A 21,530-nucleotide genomic window follows, 5' to 3' on the forward strand; every position below is an offset into this window, starting at 1 on the left:
AAGGATTTACCTCATAATCCTCACCAACAACAAAACAAAAAAGGCATCTGCTTTTTATGAAATTATTCCAAACGTCTATTTGCTGGAACTCCCTGAGCTGATTGTGAAGCAGCAGCAGGGTTTCGTGGCCTGGCGCAGCTTGGCACAGTGGGGCGACGTAGCACGCTTTGGCTTGGAGTATCGACACCAGCCTTGGCAGATGGTCTGCGGCGTGATGGAGGAGCGCTGGTGACGCAAACGCCGGCGAACAGCTGAAACAACCCACAACATACAGGTGGTGCAGCGATCCAATCCCACACATGCATACACGCGTGTACACAGGGCACTCAAACTGCTCGTCTGAGTGAGCGTGTGTGTGTCTGTTATGTAACTGAAGTTGACGGGCTTTACAGATGAATCTCTAGGACACCCACAATTCACAGAAGTAGTCATGGAAACACACAATAGCTTGGATGAAAACACACAGGTACTATGAATGCACATAAAAAAACAAACACACACAGATCTGTTTGTGATGTTTGGAAAGAGAAGCTGTCAGAAGGGTCCGAGTGCCTCCCAATGGTCTGCTGCTGCACTTTCTGTTTACAGCATTTATTTTGTAATTCAGTGTCACACACAAACAGGCAGAAGAGGGCACAATAATAGCATCATTTTGAGGTCCTGCATTTACATTTAGATAATCTACACAAAATGGAATTGGAAACGCAGCGCAGTCCTACAGAATCCAGCCTTTTAGACATACACGTTCATGCTTCCATCACAAATATGGAGACTTCGTCAAAGACACTGTTAGAAAGAGACATACCATTAAAGTCCTGGATTGCAGGAGAGCTGCATATGTAGTGCAAAGCTTACCAATACAGTATAAGACTTTAAAACTGTACTTTGTGGAATACTTTTAAGCCTTTAGTCAGATTCAGCTAGTGAACATAAGCATGCAGGTTTGTGAAGACTGAAACTAAAGTTCACTTTAATGAAGGCTTCAAAATAACTGCCCAGAGGTTTTAACAAAACTGACTTTTCTAGACTCTTCTACATAACTAGCCAGACAAAACTGAGTCAAAGATGTCTTGAAAGAAGCGTTTCACTACACTATAGAAGAGCATGGACACTGCAGTGAAGTTACCTGATTTCTGAATTATCCTGTACACCACCTCACTTTTAGCAGTTTGACATTTGACCAAAATGGTTGACAGCAATCAAGGCAATCATTTAAAGCAGGTGTCTCCAACTCCAGTCCTCCAGAGCTACTGTCCTGCATCTTCTAGATGCATCCCTACTCGAACACAGCTGAATCAAATGTTTGGATTACCTCTTCAGCCATCAATTTAGGCAATGGCCTGGTAACAAGCCATTCATTTGATTCAGGTGTGTCGGAACAAGGATGCTTCTAAAAGCTGCAGGATGGTAGCTCTAGAGGACTGGAGTTGGACAGCCCTGATTTAAAGCTTTTGTTATCATGTAAAAAAATATTAGAAAATAAATAATACCATGAAGAGACTAAGCCAATACTGTTTCTCACCCCTTTCCAGCTTTTCCACCATGAGAGTTTACTCTACAAGGCAAAACACATTTGTTTTTAAAAATACAGCACTTAGACTGGAGAGTTGATATTATTTGGTGGGTGTTTTAAAGCAGAGGAACTCTTCAATTATATTCTTCCATTATGAACAAATGCCACGAAAAGTTCAAAACACAAGAGTCGGCGTGTGTCTCGATATCTTTAACTTTCATCAAGTGCTCCATCTAAGTGATCACACTGGTTGATTGTTCCTACCTTCAGATACAAGCCGCATAAGCCCTCCTGAAATATAAAGAGAGTGATTCTACTTTTAAGTCATGAACATCAAAACAAGCTTGTCAAGCAGAATGTTTGTTCAAAGGTAAAAAGTTAGTTTGGGTTTAAAATGCACCTTCTTACAATGTAAAACATTACAGAGCTTCATTTTTTTTATGTCAAGAATTTTGAAGTCCACCACATGTAAAAGGTGTCTCCAGCAGATTTTATTATACAAGTACATGTCTTTACTATATACAACCTATCTGGGGGAGGCCACTTTCATACCTTCCTCATTTAGTCAGTGGTTGGCGTTCCTAATGAAGATCAAGAATAATACATGCTCTTTTTTTGGTGGTGGTTGGTGGGGTGGATTCATCTACATTTGACACTTAAGGTGGATTGATGGCTAGCTGGTTCATTTGATTGTTGATTATGAAGATTTTCTATCAAAAAGAATCATATAATTTTTTTACATTTAAAACCAATAAACACACTGTAAATTAAAAAAAAAAGTGTCAGCTACCAGGAACTAATAATTCCTTTGAATACTCCTATAGGGTTTCTTCCACAGCAATGTTTTGTACAGCAGGTGGCGACCCTTCAGATGCTGTCACTTCACACATGACCATCAACTACTGCTAACATGGTTGCTAGCTGGTTTGTACATGCTTTTTAGATCGTACAGCAAGACACCAGAAGATCGCTATTGGTGAATAAGGATTAGCCTTTATTCGTGTTTGGAGGGGGAAAAAGACCACATATGCCATCATCCCTGTGGACAGCACACAATACTGGTGAGGAGCCGGGGTAGTGTCGAGCTCATGGGATTTGCAGTTTATAACAGTCAGTCACAACAAGAGGAAGTTAGCTGAGAATCCACAAAGTTGAAGAAGAAATAACAAGGCTGTGTACATTATTGTTATCATCATCGTTATTGTTGTCATTATTACCCGCAATGCCGTTTTATCACACAGCAGCAGACTGTCACTGCTGCCACATGAAGAGCAGGCCTCAAACACCCGCCAGAAAAAGTTGTACCACGCAAAACAACACAGTTACATAGAAAAATAGCACTGTCAAAAAGTTTCAGAAAGGTCTGTGAAGAAATCCCCAAATCCAAGATATCAAAAGAAAAAAAGATGACTTCCTTCTTCCAACAACTGATGGAAGTGTAAGAAGCTCTGAGTTTCTTCCAGGGATCTAAATTCAAAAGTTTGTGTCTCAGGTTTAAACATGTTCCCCCCAAAAAAGAAGACAAGGGAAAGGAAAACATACAGTACATACTGTATATCAAAGCTAGACCTACAACTCCCATTATACACCTGTGGCTTGATTAAGTCTTTGTGGATGAGGCCAGCAGCAAACAGGCTCATGGGATATGTGAAAGTCGGCCTTGGGAATGAAAATATAGTTATGTCAGGCTAAAATCACCTGAAGAAAAAAAGCTGTTGCATAAAACAACAAAAGAAATATCAAGAACAATCATAATACTTGCAAGTGTGACTGTATAGCAGGTAACAAGAGCTAAGGTTTCAGTGCTCTCTGTAAATTTAAACAGTTCTATATAACAGTCAGCTAAGCCCCTCCCCCATTCAGTCACTGTCCAATCACAGCCTAGCACATGTAGCGAATTCAGCCTGTCAAATTTTTGAGTTCTTAGTATAGTGAAACAAACATTTGAAGAGTTTTTAATTGCCTTTGAGGGATTAAATTAAATATGGAGGAAATTAGCAGATGCTGTGGGGTTTTTTTTTAGACACACTAAAATAGTCCAGACTGGCTGGGCTACTTGAATTTCAAGGGGTGTGTGCTCATATTTGGTCTAAACAGGAGGGAGGAACTAGGAACTAGAGTTCAACACATCCAGGGTTTGTTGCGTTATCTGGCTCAGCAAAACCTAAAGCTTCAGTCGGATATAACAGCCATCACAATAAGGTTATTGACTTCCTGCTCCAGGCTCAAAATGGGCATTTTGCAGGTCATATGATTTTTCATCTGCACAAAATGATCCCTTATGAGTCCTGCCCACTCTGATCAGATGTCATCAGATGATGAGAAAATGGTGATAAAATTCTATAAAAATATTTACGAATAAAACCAGAGTATAATCCTGCTAAAAATCATTAATCTTGGCATTTAGCTCATAAAGAAAGAAAAACATTTTAATTCAAGTTAATTACTTGGTGCTGTTGTCTATTTTTAAGGTGATGGCTGCATATTAGCGTCTCAAACTTTTCACTGGACACATTCCAGTATTACAACAGTAATCTTTTGTATAGTAGGAGGCGAACATTAAATCAGCTAATGTCACAGGCCTACACTTGGGTAAATTTGTATTGTTTTTAGTTTCAGTTAGTTTGACCTATTTTATAGTTAAAACTGTCAGACTGGGATTTTAGGTTTTCTTACCCCTGAAAAAGAAGTTTCCAGAAGTACCAGTTTCATTTCAGCTTCGTTTTAATGTTAACAAGCTGTTAGCTAGGTTGATATTAGCTACAGCTAATTAATCTCCCAGAATTTAAGTTTTTCTGCTTTAATTTTACAGGGAGGAAACATGGTGTTCAGAAATGTATTACATTTAATTAAATGGCATTCGAAACACAGTTTCAGAACTTCTTTTGCTGTGTGCATAGACATTATATAAGACGGATGTAGCTTCCATGTTGGAAAAAGTAGCTAATGCAGAATTATCCAAAATCCTGCATTCTATCTAAAGGCCACTAGATGGCAATAGCTTTGGTCCGATTAAAGTCTACAGGAAAACATCTCTCTAAAGTTTACCACTCAGTTATGGAGAATAAAATGTTTTTGTTTTTTTTAAATTCTGTTAATTTTAATCACAATGTGTTTTTGAAATGACTACATGGGGCACACTCATTGGCTACTGGCTTGTGACTGACCGGCAGTTTTAGACTGCAATCGGCATCTTGTCATCACACCTGGTTACAAAGCACCAAGATGGCGAAAACACTCATCAGGAGGCTTCACACAACAGTATATATTGATGATATCTGAGTAGCTACGTTACTCTTTTATACCGTCTATGACTGTGGAGGAAAAATAGTGTTTTTAACCCTATTTTGGGTGGTAGTCACCAGTCTTTTGAAGCAGTTCTTTTTGGATTGGACTGGAGTTTCTACCACTTACAGTTATGGACCTCTCATATGTATTTAGATGGTGGTGTCAAAATAACTCTCTGAAACCAGAAGGTTTTATGCAAAACCCCCTCGGTTAAACTTTACTGTAGAATGCAAAGTGTGACAGGCGTAGCAACAGGGGAGCGAGGCTTAGCCAACTACAGTTAGTCTGTGGAGTTTCTATCCCATGCTGGTGACTTAGTAACAAAAATGGGCTAAAACGGAATCATAACAATAAATTCATACAGCAAATGTAAAATACAACCAAAAAAATAAAAATAATAATAACAAACCAATCCACAAATCCTGTGATCGGATCAAAGATTTTTTTAGTGTTTCTTATTTTTTAATATGCATATTTAATACCTCAGACAACACCTGAGAAAAAACTGACAAAATGATTCCAATGAGTTTTCTCTGAAATATATTCAATTATGTATATTACAACTATAATCACATAATTCAAGCATATATCATGTACACATATATATCTAGTGAGAGAATAGTTTAATAGTCAATAGTACAGTTGTATGGTACAGTAGCAGTAGGGTGCATTTCTCTTTCTCATTGGGTAAAGTTTGAAGGAGAGGTATAGACAAGTATGTGTGTGAAAATCTAAATATATGATTCATCAATACAATATGCAACAAAAAGAGAGAAAAAATAAAGAATAAGGAATAAAGACAAAGAAAGGGTATAGGCAGTTCAGTACTGTGTGTGTGTGTGTGTGTGTGTGTGTGTGTGTGTGTGTGTGTGTGTGTGTGTGTGTGTGTGTGTCAGGTCGAGGATCAGATTAGATCAGCACCATAAAAGTCCTTAACAACATCAACAACAACAACAATAAGGGTTAAAACCTTGGTGAGGACTCTGTGTGTGTGTGTGTGTGTGTGTGTGTGTGTGTGTGTGTGTGTGCGTGTGTGTGTGTGTGTGTGTGGCTGAAGGTTTCAGTCACTGTTCAATCTGGGCAGATCAACCTTAAACCAGTTAGTATTCAATTTTTGCACCTAGACATGATTGATGAGTAAAGAAACCGAAAGCAATCATGTTGCGTGATGGTTAAAAGTGTTTGTCAGTGTGTGTGCGTTTACATGTGAGCAAGACACATTCACCGAAATAAAACGCAAACCCGCCAGCGAAAATCTCTCCTTTTACTTATCCTCGCACATCTGCTCACATCCAGCTGTTCGGATGGCTAATTATTATTTCCTCCTTCAGCTTCAAAAAGAAAAATAAAAGCCCCTCGATTTATGTCAGAATCAGACACGGAATCAAATAGAAGATAAAAACTGAAGTGCTTGAACGAGCTCACAGAGAAAACAAACACAAAGATTTTCTTTAAACTATACAATTTTTTTGTTGTTTTGCCTTCTTCCTGCCTCCGCCCACCCTCCTCCTCCCCCCTTCAGCGCCGAAAACAGTCTAAAATACCTCGCCTTGTCTCACGCTGTGTGAAATACCTGATTCGACCGTGATACATTCTCTGTTACACCTCTTCCTCTGACTAACCAGCTCTGTAAATTTGAAAATAGATTATTTGTTGTTTAGCAATAAACAGCTGGGAGGAAAAGCGCTTTATGTGGCCCCGTGACTGTCCAGCTAACAGCCCCTCCCGCCCCATATATAAAATATACAAAAGATTATCTCCAAAATCCTCCTCCTAAATACCTCTGCTAATAGAAAAATATACAATAATCCTATGTCAAAATCTCTTTGCGTTATTGACGAAAGCCCTGCTCTTCTTCCTCCCCCCGTCCTCCTCTTTGCTGGACTAGTCTTGCTTTCCTGCCCAGTTCAAAAATATACATGTTTTCTTTTTTTCCTATTTATAGAAAACAAAAAATTACACATCTGACCTCTTCTGGCTTGTGTCCATGCCTTGAGCTTAAAAAGTGAGATTTCACTGGCATATTGTGAATTCAACACCCTGTTTGAACTGGCCAGAGCGGCGGATGGAAACGCACTACCTGCAAAAACGCCATGCGGCACCGGGCGTAAGCACAGCACCAAGGGTAAAGCTGCCGAGGTGTCACGAGGTGGTGATACAGTACGGTGTGTGGATTCAGCAAAGCAGCATCTACAGAGTCAAACTCGGAAAATAAACTGTGGCGCCGCTGTGCTTTCCTGTCATGACATCCTGAAGCACAGCGCGCGCGCTAAAAGACGCTTGTGGCGTTTGCGCCCGGTGTCGCACGGTGCTTACTGCAGATCTACGTCAGCCTCCCCCCACCCCCGACTCGCCACTTCAACTAAAGTGCTGCTGTTGCTGGGTTGCCTTGTACCCTTGTCTCATCTCTGATGCCCCTCCCGCCTTTTCCGCCTCCGTCCGTCTCCTCACAAGTCTCCGTGCCGGCTCTCGTACTTGTTGATGATGTTCCTGCAGCGGCCCAGCTCTTTCCTCATGTCAGCCACCTCCTGGCGAAGGGCGGCGTTCTCTCGCTCCAGGAAGGCCGCGCGCACTGAGATCTGGTTCTCCTTCAGTCGCCGGGCGTCCCGCGAGCGCTTCGCCGCCTCGTTGTTTTTCACTCGCCGGCTCCAGTATTTCTCATCCTGTCGGCGGCGGCGGTGTGGTATGTTGGGGTGTGTGGGGAGGAAGGTGGAGGGAGGAGAGAAGAAGAAAAAAAAAACAAAAAAACAAAAGAAGAGGAGAGAGTGGGATGAGAAGGTTCAGTCATTTGATGAGGGTGTCAAAAATGGGAGAAAGGAACGAAAGGTGGAAACAGCTGAATAGTCACAGGTACAAAATAACAAAACTATGACTGCCATTTTTATAACGTCACCATGATGACACTCAGTTATGAGCAGCAGACTGTGGTTGGATTCAAAAGCATAAAACATCCCAAACACAGGTGTGACGTATACCACATAAAAAGTGCTATACTTCTTATCCTAAAGCTTGTAGCTGCACTAGATAAATTAAAATGTTTCAGGGGTTAGCATACAGAGTGAAGAAAGTAGTTTAGGATAGCTGTGGTTTATATACACACACATATATATTATATATATATATGTATACATATATATGAAATACTCCTTTAAACTGCAGTTAGAATTACCAACAACAGCTTTTCTGTGCTTTTTATTGCCTGCAGGTCACAGTGTAAGATAAGCTACTCTAACTCTTAATTTCTTATATTAAAACACCTTTTCACACATAGACGCATAGACATCTAGCAATATACTGATCTGCATACACAAAAGACCAATAATATTCATCTTGCAATGACTACAAAAGGAATCAGTTTGACGGAAAACACCAGTAAGTGCTTGTGAAAACATTATCAATAACTTTTTATGAGGCATGTCATTCCTAATGCAGCTCTCTTCTGACCTGCCGAGCGCCTCAGCCGAATGAATAAATACGCCGCGGACATGACCTCTGGCCCCACAAAAGCCTGCAACGTTACTTTGGGGACTTTTTGCCAGGAAAGGAATTTGTTGGCCAATGAAAGTCTCACAAGAAGAAGACTGGAAGCAGCCCTGATGTTGTGTTAAACTTTGGGACCCATAGAGCAAAATAGGAGGTCAATCTGAGAATACAACCTCGTAGAGATATCTATCTGAAAGATTTATGCCGGGAAGCAAGCCCACATGCTTCACTGCCTTCATGGAGAGCTTTAATAAGGATCTTTAACATCTGGTTAAAGTTAGCATCATTCCACAATTAAACACAGCTATTATTGTATCCCTCTGCAACATTTTTAAAGAGATCTTGGGAATATTGCTGCTTTCTGATTTGTGTAAATATAAACACTAATTAGATCCTGGATTATTTCATAACTTTTAATCCAAGCCAGACTTTCCTGCTCATGAGAGCAGATAAATCTTAACCGTAGAGCGGAATATTAAAGCTCGTTTATGAGAAGCCGTTCTCAACTTCATCTTTAACTCTGGCCGGAGATCATTTTTCCAACCTTCCTATATATGATTTATAAAACCGGCAATGGCTGAACAGAGCAAGGTGAGCGCCTCCATCTCTCCATAAATTATAAACGCCTCGGGAGCTGCAGCTGCTCCGCACTGAACTATGAAAGCACGAGCCATTGATCAGAGACTTTCCTAGTGTGCAATGAGCTGAGTACAAAATATTTCAGGATTCCCGTCAGGAGGCATCAATACCAGTGGGCGTCACGCTCCCTTCGTTTTTTTTTTCCACTCCGCACAGGAGCTGTCAGAGCCGTGGCCTTTTGTTATGATGAAGTTTAGAGTTTAAAATGAAACAACGTGGCTGTGGCTTCTATTTAAGACAGATACTAAAGGAAAATGTGACCTTCTGCTGAGCTATATGTGAATCTTTATGCAGGTTTTATCTTTAGGTACCTTTACAACACCTGAGATTTACTAGTGGGCCTTATTTTTAATTTTTATTTTATTTTAAGTATTTAATTTGATTTTACTCATTTCATCTTATAAAATAATTTATCCCAAACTCTATTTTTGAATACAATTAAAATTGCGTTCTTGTGCTGCAAAAACAATTTTGAAATTGCAAGTAGATTTTTAAAAAGTAGACTCTACAACTAAATTTAAAACGGGAAACTGGTCCATTATGGATATATATATATTTTACTAGCCATTAAATTAGAAACACAGCAAGCAGCGGAGCATTTTCTTTCCCCAAATAGCTTTAAAAATCCTTTCCTGTAGTGAATTTGGACGTAAAGGAAACAAAAGGATTGTGGGAGATGTAGTACCTTCTGCTCGTCAGGAACCAGCATCTTGCGGGCCTTCTTGATCATCGGCTGAGGTTTCAGCTCGTCCTCCGTGAAGCGGTGCCGCCGTGGGTCAAATGCCTCCTGGCCTGGCACGCTGGACAACGCTAGGTCCGCCGGGTCAGGGTCAAAGTTCACCATGATGTCGCTGTTGCCGTTGGTGCCGGCTGGAGGTCCAGGGGGGGCCGGAGGGCAGGTAGAAGGGGGTGACGGGTCCTGAGGCACTGCCTGACCACCTGGAAGCGAAAGAAAATGTTGGTTATCTCAGATCAAATGATTAGCTTGTCAGCTAAGATACCCATCTATAATCAATCTTCCAGTTATCAGCTGAAGCCCATCACAGTTTCTACAGGATGAGAAGTGGAGTACCTGGACAGATTAGTGAGTTAGTGAGCTTCTAGTTGCAGGAACATGTTATATATAATATACATGAATCCACACGGTTCCTTACAAAATAAATCAAGTTTCAGTAATGTCAGCTATATTCTGGCATCCCTTAAAAATTGTCTTAATCATCATACTGGAAATAAAAAGCTCATGAGAATTAAAGTACAACATTTGCCATCAGAACTCTTTCTCACATGTAAATTTGCTCGTGCCACCCGGAAAACTGACATGAAAATCACTTTTTTTGTGTGTAACATATAAAACAGAGGGTCGCACACTGAGATTAAGATGAGTCACAGCACCAGGATCATTAAACAGCTACTGACAGCGGACTGTGACATTAGCCTGCAGGCTGTTCTCACCACGTTAAAGTGTGGACAGGACACAGATACACAAACATGACATGAGCACTGATGATGTTTTCATGGTAGCGTTTATCACAATGTAAACTTCCAGATGAAGCAGACTATTTGAGTTCTTCAGAGATGCTTTTTCTCTGAACTTCCTTTTTTGTGTCTCAGATATTTATATTAGATCTTATTACATAACTAAAAATCATACTGCCTCTTAATTTGTTATCGGTTATTAGAATCCCTGCCAGTGCAACATTTTTATGGTGCCATTCGTTAATTGTTCATGTGTTACTTTTGCCAGTTTAATTAAATTTTTTTGTTGGCAATATGTGACACTTGTTGTGTGAATAAACTAAAAAAGAGGCAAGAAGGGAGCAGAGAGAAAGAATACGAGCGCTTGTTAATTGTCTTTCCAGTGAACAATAATCTGCACTACAGTCCAAAATCAGCAGCTTAATTACTCGTTTAGCTGTCCAATCATCAGCATCTAGTTTTATCTGCAGATTAGAGCCCATCTGCCCTGACCGAGGACGGTCGCACGCCACAGAGATGCGAACTGAAGATGACGACATGAAACAATCCCCACCAATCAGGACACTGGAAAAACACTCTGTTAAATTGTATTATATTTAAAGGAGTAACAATGTAATTACATTTAGATTCATTTACACACTTACATTTGTTCTCGATGGTCACAGTGAATTTATTAGTTTTAGTTGATGTACAAACATGACTACACTCTGAATACAGCCTGACATGTCTGCCCTATGAAACACCAGGAGACAGACTTTTCAACTTTAAACTGTTTTTAACCAGCATTTTTTATTGCTTTATATTTATTTACTGACATTTTGGATGATGGTACCTTTTATTTTATTTTATTTTATGTTTTTATTATCCTTATACATTTATTTTATTTATTGATGTGTTTTTAGTTTATTATTTCCAGTACGCTCTGATTGTTCTCAATTTATTTCACTCTACTTCTTTTCTACTTGTAGAGCTGATATTTCACTGTCATTTATTTGATGTTATGTCCTTTGAATTTATTTTAAAGAGCTTATTATTGTATATTTTTGGTTATGTTTTAATATCGTTTGTTTTGTCTTATATTCAGCTTTTATCCATCTGAACTGCAATGACTTCTGCAAACTCTGACTTATAGTGTAGATCAAACTTTCTGAACTCAGAATATTTTAATAATTTATTGTTTTTATGGGATGAAAAATAAACAGCCCCGGGGATGGACATGGATAAGATTTTATTGACACCGACGCTGCTATCAGCTCTGCCTGTGGGTGATTTCTGACCACTCTGCATGCAAAAAGGTAACACCCTCTCCAAGTCTATGTATGATCTTCATTTTAATAACTAAACAAGAAACAGATGCATCTAAAAATACTCATTTTTACAATATGTCAGTGACGTGTTACTTCATCATGATCCATCACAGTTCACAGGTTATTGTAATGTGCCTGTACGAGGGGGGGGATCTTTTCTTGCCTTCTGGGCTGTTTTGCACAAACTAATGAAAGTTCAAATCCAGTGACAATGACAAATGACTTTTGAGAAGCAGCTTTACACTAACAGTGACATCAAAGTCAAATGTATCTCACTTCACTAAAATTGGACCAATATCCTGAGAGGAGTAGCGACTCTTTCATTGGACGGACAGATGCATCGGTCCTTCAGCTAGATAAAACTGAATCAGCGTCACTGAATTCTAAATATCTAAATCTGAAGGTGAGACAGAAGCTTTAGAGAGCTCTGCCTACAAGCAAATAAAATCAAGATAAAATTTTATTTAAATTCAATAATTGAGGTTTTGATGTCCAGTGTTGTGCTAAACATGACAGGACCTCTGGTAGGACTGAATATACAAAGATATGCACTTATAACTCTTTTAGGCGATGAAAATATCTAATTCAAGTATGTTCAAGATCATAAAAAAAAGGTTTTGGGAAAAAGCAGCAAAGCACGGGGAGATGTTTTTGTCTCAGTGTTTAAATCCCACTCAGGTCAAACCCCTCCAGCTTTAGTGTTTGCTGTTGGACTCTAGAGGCCGCTGGCTGCAGAGTCACATGTGCTGCACACTCTGCCTCTCATCCTTTATCCAGAGGGCAGCAGAGAGCCAGGAATGATTCCCACTGAGATAAGTAGGATTATCCCATACACAGTGGACAATATATTCAAATGCTTTTCCCCATTAAACCTGAACATATCACCGTTTCTTCTACACCTTTAACAACGCGCTTAATTCTTCACATTCGACTTCAAATTTCGACGACAAGAAGCATCTTGTCTCTCCGTAGTGATGCCAAGTCACCACCAAGTGTCACCATCGAGCCAGGAACGTGTCATACTCGATTTACGACATGCAGAAGAGAGGAGCTTTTTTCTTTAACCCTTTGCAGTGTCTGATATTTAAAAGAACATCCTAGTGCTGGCTAAAGATTTAGAATGATTATGCATGAGCCACACATTTAGACAAATGTGGTTAGAAAGGAAAGAAAAAAACTATTTGAAGAGAGCAGATGATTCAGAGATGGTGCTGCAGTGGACTTTTTTCCCCCTGTGTTGACTCCAGCTGGCTTTACTCAAACGCCACTTTTACATGAGCTACCAAAGCACTAAAAGGGGGTTCAAATAATTAAGAATGAACACAATTATTTAAATGTTGGGAAGTGGAAGTGTGGCAGAGTGGGGGAGGGGGCAAAATCTGTGGAAGCGATTCCTGGATGCGGATATTAAACTGTGTGGCAGTGAAGCTTTTTCCCTGCAGCTATATTTCTGAATGTAACACTATAATAGAAGAGCGGCTCTATTTTCAGCCGGCTGCTTCATTTCTTTCCCGTTTCTGATTGAAAAAACATATTCCCCCCCCGCAAATGTTTCTTCCTTGGAATAGAGGCATAAAAATGCTAGTTGAGCAATCATCCGCCACTACTCAGACCTCCACTGTGGCGACATTTGTAAGACGCTTTTTTGGAGCTCCAGGCTCGGCGCCACAGATTATAAATAACTTCAAAGCTGGTGACCAAAATCAACCAAAACAGCCGTGGAAAGATTTCAGACACTTGAGCAAATGAAGCAGAGAAGAGATAGGAGGCAGGAAGAGTGAGGAGAGATTGTGAAGATTTAGCATTAATAGAATGACATAATTTTGTCATATGACAGAAAACCTCTAAAAGCCCTCAGCTGTCGCAGCCTTTGTGCTTCTGAAGCATTTCTTTCCTTTTTTTTGAAACGTGGGAAAGACATGTCGGTCAGAGCGGCAGGACTGACACTGATTTTCTACTCAAACTGCTGCTGTGAGCAGTCCCTCATGTTTTCATGTCAGCCACAATACCACAACCAAATCCTCCACGGGCTCTGGGAAGTCAGGCTTTATGACAGGCAGGAGGCGGGACATGTGAGGTAAGCGAAGGGTCAAATCGCCACACCGTGTTCTCCCAATAAAATCCAGCTGAAAACACTTGACTACACGCTGAGCGTGGCGAGTGGGAGGCTGTGGGTATGTAAACTTTCTGAATGGTGGCTTTTTTCAGGTTTCAACTTGCGCTGAACTCGGAGATAAAAAAAAAAAAAGTCTTACGACTGTTTACATCCAATCATGACTCCACGATGTCGATCTGACATTCGCCTCCACTTTTACACAACTTGTTGCCAAAACATCCCACAGTTGTTGTTTGTTTGGTTCTTTTTTTTTTTGTTTTATCTGAAATGAGAGGCTGGATTTACATAAGCGTCCGGTGTGACACGCATGTATCACTATGCTCTGCCCTCTGCAGCTGTTATTCTTCAGAGCTGCTATTCTTTGTTCCAAGCCTGAGTGGAAAAGATGACTTTTTTGTGTATTTGGTTATTTTGGTTTTCCAGTGCCCAATAGCAATCAAACCAAGGTTTGTATACAAAAGTCACATGGGCCCACAGACCCAGTGGTTTGTTTACTGGATCGAGGGTAGGCGACATGTCACCCTGCAGAGTTTGACACTTTGGCAGAGGAGACAAAATGCGACTTGAGCTCCAAACTGAATTTCACCCATATCTGCGCCGTTATCTAATGACACCACTGTCATCTCCTAAATACATGAATGACAGAACTGACCTGCACAAGCTGCAAATAAATCCCTGCAAACATTCATGATCTTAGTGTAGAATCTGAAGGCATAAACAACGGATGGAAAAATCCAGATGGAAACTTACAGTTATAAAACTGTTTACTAATTTCTCATTGTTGAAACATCTTTAGTTGTAAAAGTGAGGGTCAGAAAGTAGACGAAGAAAGTAAATAAAGCATGGAATAAGCAAACAGAATCTTATAAAAGATACAGCTTTGAATCCATATAAGTAATTATTAATGTATCTGTTGACAGTAATACCTCTGTGGAGGAAAACACAGCTATAGTAACGCAATATTTGTTTTTAGTGAAATGGGACACATGCTAACAAATTCTGTGCACAAAGTGTGTGGCTGTGTAAACGTTCTCTTAAAGTGTTTCACGAAAAAGAAATTTAATGCAAAAGATCCCAGTCTTCCTCCTACTGTGGCCTTCGCTGGAAATCAAAAGCATGGCCTCTACCTTTGTGATTTGTTAATCAAACTTGAATCACAGGCACCATCAGTAAACATATTCAAATTGGATTTCTCAATCAAAGCAGCATTTGAGGCGTTTCTGTCTCTATTTGGAACCCGTAGATTTAAAAATGAGCCCAACACAAAACTGATGACGGGTAAAGTGAATAGAACTGATCATATTGTTAAAATGCATTCCTTTGACTTGGTTCCTTTGACTTGTACCATCCACAGTGGATCCTTCCACACTCAAACTCACAAAAACTGCTCAGGAACCGCTGGATCAACAAAACAAAGAGCCCAAAGTGTCACCAGTCCTCCAAACTAACCAGATCCCTCTGCAACTGAACACCGTAGGACAGCGGTCCCCAACCCCCGGGCCTCGGACCGGTACCGGTCCGTGAGTCGTTTGGTACCGGGCCCCGAGAGTTGAGGCTCAGGTGTGAAATGTATGGTTTTCAGGGTTTTTATCGGTTTTCAGCGTTATTTTGTTATCGTTTTTTATCGTTAACTCGGTTTTCCTGGGTCTTTTCACGTGTGTTATGAATAAATCTTATTTTTTTGGTACCGGTACTAGTTTTATTTTGTTGTATTTATCTGTATAAACTGGTCCGTGGCGCAAAAAAGGCTGGGGACCGCTGCTGTAGGAAGAGCGAGAAAAGGTCTGATCCACGGAGGCTCCTCACCCAAAGGACCCAAAGGATACACTACCTATATCTGATGCCAGACAAAAGTAGCCACACCTGGGCCTCAACAGGTCAACAAACATCTACAAAAGGAGTGTGGTTTTAACATGGTGATTTGCTCTGCATAGACCTTACTGTTCATTATTTTGACAAGGCATTCTTTATGTCTGTTTTTAAGCTCATATCCATCCAACTGTTTTCTCCAAATATCCAATTTAGGATTGGAGTCGAACCCAGGACCTTCTTGCTGTGAGGGTCTCCATGCTACACCAAACTCATATTTTCTTATTTGCAGTTTGGCCACAGGAAATGGCATTTAAAAAATGATAATTATTTTTCTATTTGGATTTTTTCCAAAATAACAGCAACAACTTAAAAAATGCCCAATAAAATATTAAAATACAGAAAAGATTTGAATTACAGTGAAAACATCCCTTCGCTATAAGCTGTACAGTTCTTCTTGCACAGTTGCAAACCCTCATCATTTCTAAATGCAATGCACCATACTGTATATTCCAATCTCTTCTATCCTCTGATCCATCTGTTTGCCCAGGAAGCAGTGAGACCATCAAATAAAGTGCTGTTGGCTTGATCTGTGTCTCTGGCAGCTGGACGGAGCTGATCCTGGATAAGTCTGCCCAAAGCCCCGTCCTAATAACAACCATTTTGGGCAAAAAGTTGAAACTGCTCCAAGAACACGACTCCCGCTGCTGCTGGGTAAACACTTGCCAAGCGAGGATTCGTCTGGCTTCATTTCCTGTCTGAGAGCGGGAGCCATTTGGAGGAAGCAGCCACTGACTCGCGGATTCCCTCTCTGCTTTCATTAATTTAGCTGAGATTATGCGTTTTCCTCTCTCTGCATGTCACTGCCTGTCAATCTGTCATCCTCCAGCTCCGGGCAAGGAGTTCAACTGAAGTGGTTTTGGATTGAAGCAAGTTGTACCCAAAAGATTTGCTAAAACTCCACAAATATCACATTTAAATCCGACGTTTCTACCTGAGCACCAACAAGAAAGTTATTACATTAACTCCGACACAGTCAAGACTTTTCAAGGTCTCTGAAGGTCCCATTTCATGAAATTCAAGGTTTAAGATTAGCCCTTTCATTTCTTATTCATGTTGTCGTCAAATCAAGAAAAATGCCTCGTTTTAAAACAGCTTCTCCATCGTGTGAAAGCTCCATCACAGGAATCGCCTCAGGACGTGAAGAGCTGATCCTCGGATGGAGCGTACCGAGGCATACTGATGAATCTGGGTGATGTATTTTAACTTTAAAAACATCAAAAACATTTTGGTCCTCTTCTAAGACAGCTAAGATGGGGGTTTTTTTTATTTTCACAGTCAAACAGAATTTTCAACATCAATGATCTTAAAAAAATTGAGGAAAAGTGTTTTAGATTCTGTCCTTGAGCTGCTTGGATGTTCAGAAATCGTACCGGGAGGAATCAGCTGTCGTGGGCAGAGACGCCCACAGCAGCAGAAAATAGACAGGTTGAGGTTTGAGAGTCAGGTGAGCAACGCTTCCTCTTGACTAATCTCTTGTTTGATCTAACTTTACTTTCACCGGGTCCACCTACACGTAAAGTGGAATGCAACAAACTAAGAGCTGCTCTGTGTGGAAGAGGCATTTTGGGAAATGTAGGAAAGCTTAACAGGCGGAACAAAATCTGTTAGTACGGCACAAAATCCTCCTCGTGCACGCATCGTCGACAGCGGCGGCGGCAACTTCTGCTCTCTGACGCAGAACTTTTTCCCTTTCAATCTTCTCCTGTTTCAGCAGCTTCTTGTGTAATAAAGGGAAACAAAGCAATTACCAGGAGAATAGTAATTATGCTAATTATACAAGGATGGAGGTAACAATTAACATCTATTGCAATCACTGTAATTGAGTCGATTTTTGTGTACGCTTTCATCGGTTTTTCATCCTCGGCGAGTTTTCATTACAGTGAAATACGGCATTGTAGTTAAACTGCAATTACAAGCTCTGCTAACTCTGACTCGCATGTGTCCTGTGCACAGATTTTGCTTTAGCTGTTACTCTGCTGTTACTTTTAGCTTTATATGACAAAGACACATTGCTAAAGTTTTTTTTGTAGTCGTTATTGTTGGTTTTCCCAGCACCGAAGTGATCCTACATGGCATTTTATTGCTGCAACCCAGTCGCCCTCTCTTGTGTGTCTCAGTTTTCATGACTTGTTCTCAAACTGCACAATAGAACAGGCTAAATGCAAATGACTTCTGAAATGACACAGGATATATTAGCTTAATTACCAACACGGTCATGGTGCTTACATACACACTCTATGCAATGCGGCAAATTCACGGCATGTGATGCAAATTCATATTAATACGAGTCAAAATATTTCAACTTTAGTCAAAAATTTGCCTCATGCTGTGTCGCAAAACACATCAGCTGGGACTCTACTGATGCAACCGACAATCAGAAACAGAGGAGGAGCTCTCCAACACTGTTCGAGGGCGGCCAGTGCTGCTAGTTAAACTCTGCCTATATACAGAGAGAGGAAAAACTGGAGACGGCTCGGAGTGAAACTGTAGAACTTCTTAAGTTCAGAGACTATGTTACTGTAACTTGACTCCAGCTATCAGTTGCACTCCTCTTCATCAGACTGGCTGTTAGGTGCAAAGCTTAATTTATGCTTCTCTTTTCAATTTGATTCAATTAGATTTTTATAGCATCACAACAACAACGCAACAAGGCGCTTTATATTTCAAGGTAAAGACCGTAGAATATCACCAAAAAATCCCCAACAGTGAGAAAATCCCCTGAGAGCAAGCACTGAATCTTTGCAGGTACAGGCAAGTGAACACAACATCCAGACCTTGTGCAGGGAGATAAAAATAAAGTCACAGTTTCAAATGAATTCATAGCAGTGACATTGAGCATTGGAACTATTTTTCCAACCCTTTAAACCTGATTTTTCCTCAACAGCCACTTTTGACAGTTTCAGTCTCTTCTGTAGATTACCCCAGCTGCATATTTATGAGCTTTTTTCTCTTATTCTGTTCTGACTTTGGGGACAAATATTTGTAAAATATTGTGATGGCATAGGCCAGACTGGTTATATTTGCTACACATACACTGTATGTACACAGATAAGAGGGAACCAGCCTCAGCGGAGAATTATATATAGAAACCAACCAGTAGAAAAGTCTGCAAACATACATAGATGGCCACTTAGCTGCAGCAAACAGAGAGGAGTGATGTACACGATTTCCACAGGCAGTAATAAAACGCCGATACTTTCTCTCTTATTTGGTTTGTTGTTGTTGTTTTTTGGGAGTTTTTTCAGTGAAAGACTCGTGTTCGCACGCACAGTTATGATAGAGTTTACTAGTTTTACTGTAACCTCTATTTGTTCGTTTTTGTTACTATATCAGATGAACCTTTCCTGTTATTGCACACCAGCTGTTTTTCACATCAGTTATGAAAAACAACTTAGAATAATTCAGAGCAGATACACCAGTGAAAGAAATTTATCACAAACAACACTCAGCCATTAAACTCCACATTGAGGGTGCAGTTAGATGGTTGGTGGTCTCATTTAATGTTAGCGTTCGTCCTGTTTCTGCTTGGTTTAACTTTATTGTTTGTACAGGAACGACGTGTTCTTCTGCTCCTTTCCTTTTACTCAGCAAGTTATGATAACAATCGAAGAGTCCAGCCAGTAAAAGGTGTGGTAGCAGATGTAAAAGCAGTAGTGGAAACAAACTATGAGATACAGCAAGTGTGTTCCTCCAGTTGGGAGCAGTAATGAGATAAAGGTGCAGAGCAGCGATTCATTTCCTGTTTGGTTTGCTTCTGTCACAGATGACACGGACATGAACTGTGAGCTCTGCCAGCAGCTGTTTTTAACTCAAGAGCATTAGCTGGCAACGCAATACAGACGAGGAAGTGCGTTACATAAAGCGGGATCCCCTCCCTGCAATGTAAACGCTGAGGCAACTATTCACACTCCTCATCGCTGCTGCTGTCTGCTGCCAAGTTTAACTTTTGCCCATCTGGGTTAAACACATCAGGGAATCTATACAACTAACTGCAAGGTTTATCTTTCACGTAATTTACAGATATGGCTGCTTGACACTCACACAGGGCTGCAGCTAACTTACTTTAATAATAGGACGTATTTGCCTGGTCGATAAATTTACAATAGCAAAAACAATGGCTACTAAAACACAAGTTTGAATATTAATCAGAGTTCAAGGAGAAATAAAACTTCACATTTATGTAAAAGCACAGACGGGATATAAAAGACGGACGTGCTCCCAGTGACAGCGACCCACTGATTAGTAAAGACCTGTTTTGAAGCCTCAAGCTGAGCAGTTTCATCCTCACTTAGACTAAGGTGATCACAGGGTAGCAGCTTGTTGATTACAAGACCTTTTCATTTAGCATAAAACGTCTATTTTATGCTAAATGAAACCATCATTCATAAAATAATCATCTTGTTGCATTAAATAAGAGCTACACTAGCAACTGAGGCTAACAAAAGCCATCCAGAGTTTTCTGTGGTCACACAGGAAGTGAGATAATGCAGGCTTAAGGCACTTCCCTTAGCTTCCGTTTACAGAGCCAAAAGTTACCTCCATCTTTAATGGAAGTCAATGCTTAAAATTGAATTAATTTATCCAAATTATAAATTTTGTGCTACAGCCGGATATGAATTTAATTTAACCTCCTAAGACCCGAACTCTTCCACAGCAGCATTTTTTATTTCTCTTTGATATTTGGGCATATTGGGGCCCGATGAATGCAAAAACAAAGAATTACCAGATTATTTTTTTTACATTATTTTAGTTTTTAAGAAAAATAAGAGCCACATATGAGGATATTTGTTTAAAATTTTGATAGAACAGTAGCAGTATTATGTCCTCGTAAGTGGATATCAGGCCCTTGTAGAGCAAAATTGAATATTTTGGTCTAAATAACCCAAAATGTGATGTCCACATATGTGGACGCCAGGTCCTAGGAGGTTAAATCAGTAAATTACTGCAATAATCAATAATCAGTTTTGATAGTTAAATAACTTTTCTCACTTTTTGTTGGTTCCACTTTCTAAAGAGTCAGAATTGAGTAGTTATCAAATTAAAATTCGGCAGGCTTTGGACACTCGCATGTTTTTTATGATAATGTTAATGAAAATTTTGATGCACTCTTTTCAATTATAGTTTGGAATTAATTTTTTTATAATTTTTTTAAATTTGTAGTCTTATAATTTGCACTTTCATTTTCATGTTTCATGTTTGTATTTTTAAAAAAGATTTCAAAACTACAAATTAAATTAAATTAATTGCAGGTAAAAGAAATAAACAGACCTAGGCGTTTTAACTTGGAGTGATTTTTGCGAGTGTCCCATGATTCAGATCTTATTTTTGTCTCCACTCACTGATTCTTGTGCATCTGGCTTTTGTCTCTGTGTCTCACTTCACTGTCAACTTCTGAACTCACACCGACGCCCACATACACACCCAGACAGGCTCGGACTCGCCGCTGCACGCACAAACAAACAGAGCCGACCACGTGCACGTTCACGAGGGCGAAGAAACGCAACACACACCTAAACACACATGCCAGAGACAATTGAGTCCAGGTGACACACCCCGGGAGTCTTGTTCCTATTGTCAACACACTGGCTGGGAGTTATGTCACAGCAGTTTGGCTATAACGGTGACCTCCTCTTCTGCTCTCTTTCCAAATCACTGCTCGTGCTCTGCCAATGGTCAGATCTGATTATGGCACACTGAGCACAGGACATGACTAGACATGTAGAAAGACCCCCATGTGGCACGGGATTTTGCAGGTTCCCCGTAACCCTGAAGAGCGGCTGTTGATTGAAAACAGCATCTGCCGTCATGCTTCGTGCTTGAGATGAAGAGAGGTTTT

At 40.2% G+C, this 21,530-nt stretch overlaps 1 protein-coding gene across 1 annotated transcript in view; it reads right to left on the reverse strand.

The window, feature by feature from the left end:
- Positions 1-2,103: 2,103 nt before the first annotated feature.
- The window catches only part of dbpa (D site albumin promoter binding protein a), a 41,467-nt gene continuing 22,040 nt past the window's right edge, over positions 2,104-21,530 (reverse strand). The window contains exons 4-5 of the mRNA XM_086279697.1: positions 9,609-9,862; positions 2,104-7,464 (exon numbers count right to left, since the gene is read on the reverse strand). Coding sequence (XP_086135823.1) covers positions 7,249-7,464; positions 9,609-9,862 — 470 coding nt within the window. The 3' untranslated portion in view covers positions 2,104-7,248. The remainder of the gene's footprint in view (positions 7,465-9,608; positions 9,863-21,530) is intronic.

Source organism: Aulonocara sp. 'chitande type north' Nkhata Bay, linkage group LG22, assembly GCF_057382095.1.
Source record: "Aulonocara sp. 'chitande type north' Nkhata Bay isolate Kocher_YH1m ecotype deep benthic linkage group LG22, A_spYH_male_GT1.1, whole genome shotgun sequence".
Taxonomy (NCBI): Eukaryota; Metazoa; Chordata; class Actinopteri; order Cichliformes; family Cichlidae; genus Aulonocara; species Aulonocara sp. 'chitande type north' Nkhata Bay.